Genomic DNA, 9,315 nt, shown 5'->3' on the forward strand with positions numbered 1-9,315 from the left:
TAGGCCTTCCTTAAAATTAAATAATCAGCTCTTGGTGAGACCTGCTTATGTGTCATATTTCTATATTTTTAAAATATATTTTTAGAGTGGGAGAGGGGCAGGATGACTTGTTCCCCAAAGTCAATGGGAACAGAGGGAACCCAGAGGGCAAGGGGTCCTCACTTATTGAGGCAAACAGACTTCCTGGAATAACCACAAATAACAACCAAAATCTTCTCTTCAGTGTGTTGGAGCATGATGTCTGTGTGTGTGCTTGTGTGTGTGTGCCTGTGTATATTCCTGTGTGTGTCTGCGTGTGTGTGTGTGCCTATGTTGATTTCTGAGAACGATGGGCAGCCACTAATGTAACATCTGTACCATAACCTGTCCCCTCTCCTTCCTTTCCCCCCACCCCAGCAGCTTCCCTGGGTCAGTGTCAAACACAGAGGTGTCAGGAAAGCAAGGAGTTCCTTTAAATGCAAATTTTACTTATCCAAATCCACACCCTAGAGAAAGAGATAATAACCTACGTCAGGGTTCTCAACCAGGGTCCACTTTGCCCCTAGGAATATACCTCACCTCACAACTCTGGAAAGGGGGTAGCGGTGCTGCTGGCACTTAGTGGTGGAGACCAGGGATCCTGTGAAGCCCTGCAGTGCACAGGACAGCCCCACACAGAGGTCTACCCAGCCCCGAATATAAACAGAGCCAAGGCTTAGAAAGCCTGTTCTGAAAGGGGAGGGGGCGAGGCATAAGACTGAAGCCCTGGAAATGCTGCTCCCACTGCAGCGCTCACCCCCATGTCGCTCCTAAGCACAGTGTAATATAAGGTCGGACTCTAGAGCAAGCATGTCAAACTTGCGGCCCGCGGGCCACATGCGGCCCACAACAAATATTTTTGTGGCCCAGCCAATATCACGGTATGCAAGAAATGTTTTAATAAAAATTCATAACTCGCCCTAACCGGTCTGGCTCAGTGGATAGAGCGTAGGCCTTCGGACTGAAAGGTTCCAGGTTTGATTCCAGTCAAGGGCTTGTACCTTGGTTTCGGGCACATCCCCAGTGGGGCGTGTGCAGGAGGCAGCTGATCGATGTTTCTCTCCCATCGATGTTTCTCTCTATCCCTCTCCCCTCCTCTCTGTAAAAAATCAATAAAATATATTTTTAAAAAAATTCATAACTTAATTTTTACAATATCCTGTTATACATTATTACTAATAACTAACTACAACATTCGCTAATGACTGATTACTATAATTGTGTTGCATTAATTTCTCTTACACGCCTTACGTGCAGGCACCCCATTTCTCTCCACTAATACTAGCAGCGAATATTTTAGCAGCCGATTGCCACATTAGTCTTGGACTGACTTGTTTAGTGTGCGCAACAGGAAGTATTTCACTTTCGGAGAACAAGAAAAATAGGTTTATTTGCATTACGCTCATTAATTTGTGCAGTTATTCAGTGTCTGGTAAGTCAATGTTCAAGAAAAAAATATTAATTTTTATTAAAATGTTCTATTATTTTATGTTAAAGATTACTCATTTATTTCAATCCTTTGTATTCAGCATATCTCTATCGAAATAAACCTACATTTCTATGAAAATTGAAGCTTTTGTTTTTTTGTGACCCACATAAACTTAAATCTTGTTTATTTGGCCCGTGTTAGCCTTTGAGTTTGACATGCTTGCTCTAGAGCCTAACTCCCCACTCTGCCACTTAACAGCTGTGTGGTGTTCGGCAAGTCACTCAACTCTTTCCTTCAATTTCTTTCATCCTGAAACCAATAAAAATCATAGTATCTACCTCATAGGTTTGTAATACAGATTAAATAAATTATAATAAGCAAAACACCTAGAATAGTGCCTGCATATAAGTGCTAGGAAAGTGTTTGCTATTACTGTTTTCATTCAAAATCACTTCCCCTAAAACACAGCCAACAATTTCATCAGCAGCTCATTTTGAGGAACAGCTTTTGTAACCAATGTGGGAAGATAAATTGACATGCAAGACTACTTGAAAGACAAAATGTTATTCTACTTGAGATGCTGGTGAGGGGTTTGCAAAGGTAGTTTTGATTTCATGTGGGTCTTGCCTGGGGACCTGGTCCCCACTAACATGTGACTCCCCATGGCGTTCTTCTCATTGGATGCCCCCTGGGCTGAATGAGGACCAACCACAAAACGCTGACCAATCCAACCCTAACAATTGAGACCCAAACCAGGTCCAAGGGACCTGACTGAGGCAAGAGACCATCCTGCTTTGGGTGGGAATCCACTGAAATCCATGACCTTTGGGTCTAAATGAATTTGTGAAGCCGGTGCCTTCAAAGCATAAACCAACTTTCCACAGGAGGGACAGTCTCCCGCTCCAAGGACAGCCCCAGGGCGACGTCCTGCTCCGGCTGAGGACGTGCCTCTGCCCCCAGGACACAGAAGCCCCATTGGGGTCAGATAACAGGTATGAAGCCCACATGAGGTGTCAGGGCTCCCGCTGGCCTTGTTACATACGTTTGTCACTTGATTTAGTCCTCTTTACACAACCCTACGATGGGACTAACATCGTCCCCATTTTACAAATGAGAAAATGGGGATCCGGGAGGTGCCCTGACTTGATCAAGGTCACTGTAAACAAAGGGTAAACACCAGGCTTGCCTGGGAGTGACCTGCGTGGAACGGCCCCTGGGCTGGAGGAGCTGGGCTGGCAGGCAGCCGTGGGTCTCGGTGAACAAAATCATAGAAAGGTTTTCAGGAAACAGAGGTTGAAGCTTCTAGGCTTCCGGGTGACCCACAACACCCTGGCCTTGGCCTCTGGCAGCCCAACCTGGCCCAGGTAGGTTAACAGACACCAGGAATGTGTGTGTGTGTTTGTGTGTGTGTAGGGAGGGGGCGGGGGGGCTGGGTCTCCCAAGGAGATGAAGATGCTGTGTCACGGCCTTGTATCCTTCTTTAGTTCCAGCTATGATTCTGATCATGTCACTGCCCTGTACGAATTCCAACTCTAGAACTGCACTGTGCAATAGGGTAGCCGCCTGTGGCTATTTAATGCCGGAGGCTAAAGCAAACAGCAGTTAGCATATTAATGCTAAAAGACCCGTTGGAAGGCCCTTGGATACACCAGCCACAGATCAAGTGTCAGCAGCCACATGTGTCTGGTGGCTGCCATATTTGACAGCACAGATAGAGTAGATTCCCATTCTAACAGAGATCACACATCCATAAGTATAGGCCCTTCAGGGTGTGGGCCCCAGTCTCTGCCCAGACTGCTCCCCAGTAAACCACTCTCAGCTCCCTAAACTCATCTTAACTCTAGGCCTGTGCATGTGACACCCCATTCTTTTTCCCTGCTTTAGCTAACTCCCCCCCCCCCCCGCCCACCTCCCATTCTTCAGGTCTCAGCTCAGCTGTCACTTCTTCCCCTGCCCAGGACAAGTGCCCAAGCATGAAACACTGTCGTAGCAGCCATGGGCATACCTTACACCCTATACCCCCACACCACTGGTTTTCAACGAGGGCAAGTTTGCCTCCGGCGGGGACATCTGGCAGTGCCTGGAGACATTATTGGTGGGTGCTTCTGGCATCTGGTGAGTAGAAGCAAGAGATGCTGCTAAACATCCTACAATGCCCGGGACAGCCCCTACAGAACCATCCTACAGCAAGAAGTGCCTGGCCCAGAATGTTGGCAGTGTCGAGGTTGACCATCTCTGCTCTCGACCGGGCAACTCCATAAAGGCAGGGGGAGGTGTCCTTATACCGCACAGTCCCAGTCACCAGCCCAGAGTCTGGCATACAGGAGGTGCTCAATAAAGACTGAGCTTAGATGTTGTGTAAGATTCTTGCCCCAGGAACCCAGTTCTTTCACAATGTCTTTCCTTAAAGACAATCTCTGATCATTATGGTAGGCTGAATAATGCCCCCCAAAACATGCAGGTCCTACTCCCAGGAACCTGTGAGGGTTACCACATATGGCGGAAGGGACTTTCAGATGTGATTACTAGTAAGTTGGTTGAGATAGGAAAGTTACCCCAGATCATTCAGCTGGCCCTTAAATGCACTACAAGTAACCCTGTAAGAGGAAGGCAAAGGGAGATTTGACACAGAGGGAAAAGGTAATGTGAAAATGGGGCAGAATATTTGAAGATGCTACACTGCTGGCCTTGAGGATGGAAGAAGGGGCCCCAAGCCGGCAGCCACCAGATCTGGGAAAGACAAAGAACAGATTTTTCCCTGGGGCCTGCTGACCCACTTTGGTTTCAGCGCCTTGAAACTGATTTTGGACTTCTGGCCTCCAGAACTGTCAGAGAATACTTTCTGTTGGTTTAAGCCAACAAGTTTATGGTGATTTGTTACCGTGGCCCTGGGAAACTAAGACTGTCCTATTCCATTCTGAGCTTTATTGGATTTGGATCAGAGAACGTAAAAGGAATGGCACGTAGGTGCCAGGTCCCCACGCCTGCTGGCTCTGATGGCTGGAAGGAGAGATGGGGCGCAGGTGAGTGAGTGTGGCTGAGCTTTGGGTGTTTCTAATGTGGCAGCTGCTGGGTCATCAGCAACCACGTTTATGGCTCATTTTTCACACCTTAGTCCTGCCACTTCCTGTGATGCTGAGCCTCAGGCAGGAAGTGATTTGACCAAGGACACTCTGGCTGGCTGGCTGGAACTAAAGCAAGGATTAGAATAAAAATCCAAGCTGTCCACCTCTCCAGCCTCCTGCCAACCCCTTTCTCCTCTCCCATCACTCCAGACATAGGTGATTTTCTCTGACCTTCCAACACGGCCTTTGTACCTGCTGTTCCTTCCGGGTGGAAATCTAATCATTCAGGTCTCAGCTCAAATGTCACCTCTCCAGAGATGCCCTCCCTGATGGTGCTAAGGCAAGTGGTCTTGCCCAGTTACTTTCTCTTTCTTCAGTCACACTGTTGACTTCCTCCCAAATATCTTTGTTTGCCTGTTCAATGTTAGGTCTCCCCCCACCCCAGACTGCAGGCTCCAAGCCCTGTCCACCTCTCCAGCCTCCTGCCAGGAGGGCAGGAACTTATATCTGTCCAGGGTGTGTCTCTAGCCCATGCCTGGCACACACTAGGACGGTGCTCAATACATTCTGAATGAATGAATGAGTGAGTGAATGAGTGAGTGAGTGAATGAATGAATGAACATGGAATGAATTTGCAGCTTTGAGGAGATGCTTGCCCAAAGCCAGTCCAAACATACCTGATCTTGGCTTTCCGAAAGGCCAACTCCTCTTCGTTGCCAAAGTCCAAGGACACATCCTCAGTGTCGTCCACCAGGGCCTGGAATGGGGGTGGAGGTGGGGGTGGGGGGGACACCAAAGGCGAGTGACAGACCCGCCCGTGGTGCAGAGCCCACCCTCATCCTTCCTGCAGACCGGGCCCCTCCCTTTTGGCTGCGACTCAAGGCCGGTTCCACCCTCATGCCCATCTGGGGTCCAGCCCGGCCCAGGCGGCCGCCTCGCGTATCCCTCCTCCTCCTCCTCCTTGTTTCCCCTGCGCTCCCGCAGGCTCCTCCCATCCTCACCATCATCCTTCCACGCCCAGCATCCCCGCGGCCCTACCTGCTTCATCCTCCCTCGAGCCCACCTGGAGCCCAGCCCCAGGCTCCTGCTCCGCCTCTCGCCTCGGAAAAGCTGGGATGCCCCTCAGGCCACTGGCAGCAGACCTGGTGGAGTCACAGCCTGCGGCCGCGGGCCGCCTCCGCGCGGGTCTCCTGTGGGGGCGGGGCGCGCGGGCCCAGAGCGCAGTCGCAGGCTGGGAGGTGGGCTCCCCGCGCGGGATGGGGCGGGGCCTGGGGGGGCCCTGGCCAGGATACTCACTGGGGAGTGGAGAGATGGGGCGCATACACAGCGATGGCAGGGAGGGAAGGATTTGGACTCAGAGGCGGACTTGGGGACCTAGAACAGTGATCCTGGGAGGAACACAGGGGCTGGATCAGTGAATGAGGTGGATGTTCCATAAGTTTCCAATGCGCGAGTGAATGAGTGAATGAATGTCAGTGTTGGGCAGCCCCACTCAGAGTTTGGAGAAGTCAGTGTTTCCCAAAAGTCTCTGATCCCAAGAATTTCCCAGGCTCCTTAGTAAAAGCAGATTCCCAGGCCTGGCCCTGGAGATTCGGAAGCCGGGAGTGGGGTCCTGGAATCTGCCTTTTACAGCAGACTCTGCTGCAGCCACAGCTTGGGAATCACTGCTGACCACAGTGACAGCTGCCTGCATCCGTGCAGACACACACTGAGCACCAAGTAACTGTTATTGGCTGTAATAGCAGCGTTTCTGGGTGTAAGGGCCTTCCCAGGCATCTCCCAGGAAAGAAGGCTTGCCACCTGAAAGTCTTTCCTGGCCCAGCTGAGAGTCCAGATGCCAACACCCTAGTCCTGCCCTTTGCCCTCCTGCCACAGGCAATAGGTCCCTGTCCCCCATCCCTGGTGACCCAGAGAAGGGCTGCCGGTACAAGCGTCTGACACCCTCAACCTCTGCTGCCCCCCTAGTGATCAACCGGGGGTGTGCCCAGGAGGAGAGGAGGAAGCAGAGCTGCCTAAGTTCTGATCTCTGGGTAGGATCCCCTTCATTCCCTCAACTGCCCCACAAAAGGCCCGCGGGTATGTGTCGGGGGAGGGTATGTGGGGCTAGAATGTCATCTTTAGGGGGCAGGGGGTCTGGGTGGGGCCTGGGTGCTGCAGCTCTAACAAGGTCTCTGGTGATGCTGATGCCGCTGGCCTCCAGACCACCCTTCGCACTGTGATGATTAGGCCGCCAAAGCCTGGTCTCCTAGAAAGGCTGTTGGCTCTTCTAACCCAAAGCTGGTTCCAGGCACAGAGGAGTGTCATACTGAGAAGCTGGGCCCCAGCTGCCTGGGAGGAGCTGCGGGGGCAGGTGGAGGTGAGAAGCCGTTGCCGAACATTTAGGGGCTTTTTCTCCTACTCTGAGAATCACCAGCTGTTGGTATCTGTTAAGTTGGGGCTCAGAGAGTCCCCAAAGGGGTGAAGAGGCAGGAAAACCCCCTTGGAAGCCCCCTTTGGGGACCAACTGTCATTGTCAGCCATCGGGTTAGGGGTGCCTCAAGAAACAGCCACAGCTCCCAGCACGTGGAGGTCACCCCACAGGCAATGGGTCATGCCGTTCTCTCCAACCCCCAACCTGTCCATCTGGGGGCACAGGCTGAGGATGCAGATGGCGGGGCCAGACCTGGGAGGCCCAGTATCCCCTCCCAGGAGAAAGCACCCTCCCTGCCCACACACCAGGATGGCCCTGGGGGTCTCGCGGAATTTGGGGTGTGGGCCGAGAGCCCGAGGTTCTCCAGGGAATTCGTCATAGACTCTGAAACCAGCTGCAGTGGATTCACCTGAGGCTGCTGGTTAAGAGGCAGATTCCAGGGCCTCACCCCAAGCTTCAGAATCACCAGGACCAGGCCTGGGAATCTGCTTTTCATAGGGCCCCGGGGAATTCTTGGGATCAGAGGCTTTTAGGAATACCGACCTCTCCTCACACTGGTACCACTGAATATGGCCGCTGGGATCCTGACACAAGCCACCCTCTGCTCGTCTTGGCCCAGAAGGGGGTTGGGGAGCAGAGCTGTGAGGGGCAGCTCATCTCTGATCCCTGGCCCTGGAGCCAGAACCACTCAGGGGAGGGGCTCCAGGCTTAGGCAGCCACTGGCCTCTGGATGGCCCTTGAAGGTCAACATCTGGAGTTGGGCAGGCCTGGCTGGGAAAGTGGCTTCACCACTCCCTGGTTGGGTGGCCTTGAGGAGGAGATTTCACCTCTCTGACCCCAGTCTCCACATCTGTAAAATGGGGCCGTATCTACCCCCACCCAGCAGCGGTTTTGCCTCGACTAGAGAAAACACGTGTAAAATGCCTCCTCCGAGTAGGGGCTCAGAGAACAGTGGCCTTGGGGACAGAGACTTGTGGTCATCAGCAGAGAGGCCTGGGGTCCTAGGAACCCCCATGGGCCTTGCAGAACACAGGGGGTGAGCCTCATGCCGGAGTCACTCCCACTGAAGGGCATCTGTCTTCATAGAGGAATGGGCGCTGCACATCCAGCTCAGTTGGCTGTTTCCTGAGCACCGACCGTGGGCCCCACACTGCTTGTACCCGGGACAAACACATCTGGGACAGGGGGCCATGCCCAGCCCTTCCCCCCAGATGGGACCTCAGACGCCCTGGACCAGGAGGCAGGAGCCTGGGTGTGAACTGATGTGGCTGAGTCCTGCAGCCCGGATCCTGGCTGGGGAGGCAGGAGGTGTGGGTATGGCTGGACCATGCCTGGGTCCAGGCCACACGGATGTTCTGCTCTTTATCCTGTGGGAAAGGGGCACTTGCACAGAGTTCAATAGTGAGAGCAGGACGTGTGTGTGATCAGACCTGGCGCTGGAAAAGGCCCTGAGCTACACCCATTCTCCCCTCAGGCCGGCTGGGTGTGGCACCCCAGGCCTGTCATTCCCGGGCCAGCAGCCTCTCCACAGCCTCAGCCTCGCGCTCCCCGGGGGTGGCACTCCCTAAGATCCTCTAGTCCCTCAGATCTGCCCACCTGGCACCTGGCAATGGCCCTGCCATCCCCCCTCCACCGATAGGGTTGCCGGATCGAGTAAATAAAAATAGGGGAGCCCAGAGAAATGGAACTTCAGATAAACAACAATAATTTTTAGTGTAAGTATGTCCCATGAAATATTTGGGACACACTTATACTAAAAAATCATCAAGTGTTTATCTCCAATTCACATTTACCTGTTGTCCTGTCTTTCATCCGGCAGCCCTGTGACTCCAGGCCTGGGGCCCCCACCCTGGTGTCTGGGCAGCTGCCCCTGCCTCTCTCACTCTCCGCCTCCTGCATAAGCTGAGTTCACGTCCCCCTGTTCCTTCCGCCTGACCAGTCCTGTCTTTCGCCACGCGGGCACCCAGGAAGGCAGAGCAGATTGCCAAGGGAAGAAGGTGTGGCCCTCCTGTGGGCTCCCCTCAGGATCCCCAAGTAACTCAGCCCACCAGTCTTTTAACATTATTTCTGTAAATGGTGACCTGTTAACTAATATGTGATTGCAGATAAATAGCCTGTTTGCTTAAGAATTCTAGGAACTGATTTCAAAAGAAGCAAACTGCCCTGGCCAGTGTGGCTTAGTGGTTGAGCATCATCCCATGCATCCCGTTTGATTCCTGGTCAGGGCACATTCCTGGTTCTGGGCTCGATCCCCAGTAGGGGGTGTGCAGGAGGCAGCTGATCAATGTTTCTCTGTTCTTGATGTTTCTATTTCTCTCTCTCCCTCTCTTCCTCTCAAAAAAAGAAAAAATCAACAAAAAAATGTATTTTTTTTAAAAAGAAGCAGACTCTGA

General features: G+C 52.5%; 1 protein-coding gene across 1 annotated transcript in view; it reads right to left on the bottom strand.

The window, feature by feature from the left end:
* The window catches only part of TVP23A (trans-golgi network vesicle protein 23 homolog A), a gene marked incomplete at its 5' end in the record, with an annotated part of 30,157 nt that extends 24,598 nt beyond the window's left edge, over positions 1-5,559 (bottom strand). The window contains 5 exon segments of the mRNA XM_079789519.1: positions 4,558-4,587; positions 4,589-4,598; positions 4,601-4,638; positions 5,190-5,269; positions 5,551-5,559. Coding sequence (XP_079645645.1) covers positions 4,558-4,587; positions 4,589-4,598; positions 4,601-4,638; positions 5,190-5,269; positions 5,551-5,559 — 167 coding nt within the window.
* Positions 5,560-9,315: the final 3,756 nt, after the last annotated feature.

Source organism: Cnephaeus nilssonii (assembly GCF_951640355.1).
Source record: "Cnephaeus nilssonii genome assembly, chromosome: 2".
Lineage (NCBI taxonomy): Eukaryota > Metazoa > Chordata > Mammalia > Chiroptera > Vespertilionidae > Cnephaeus > Cnephaeus nilssonii.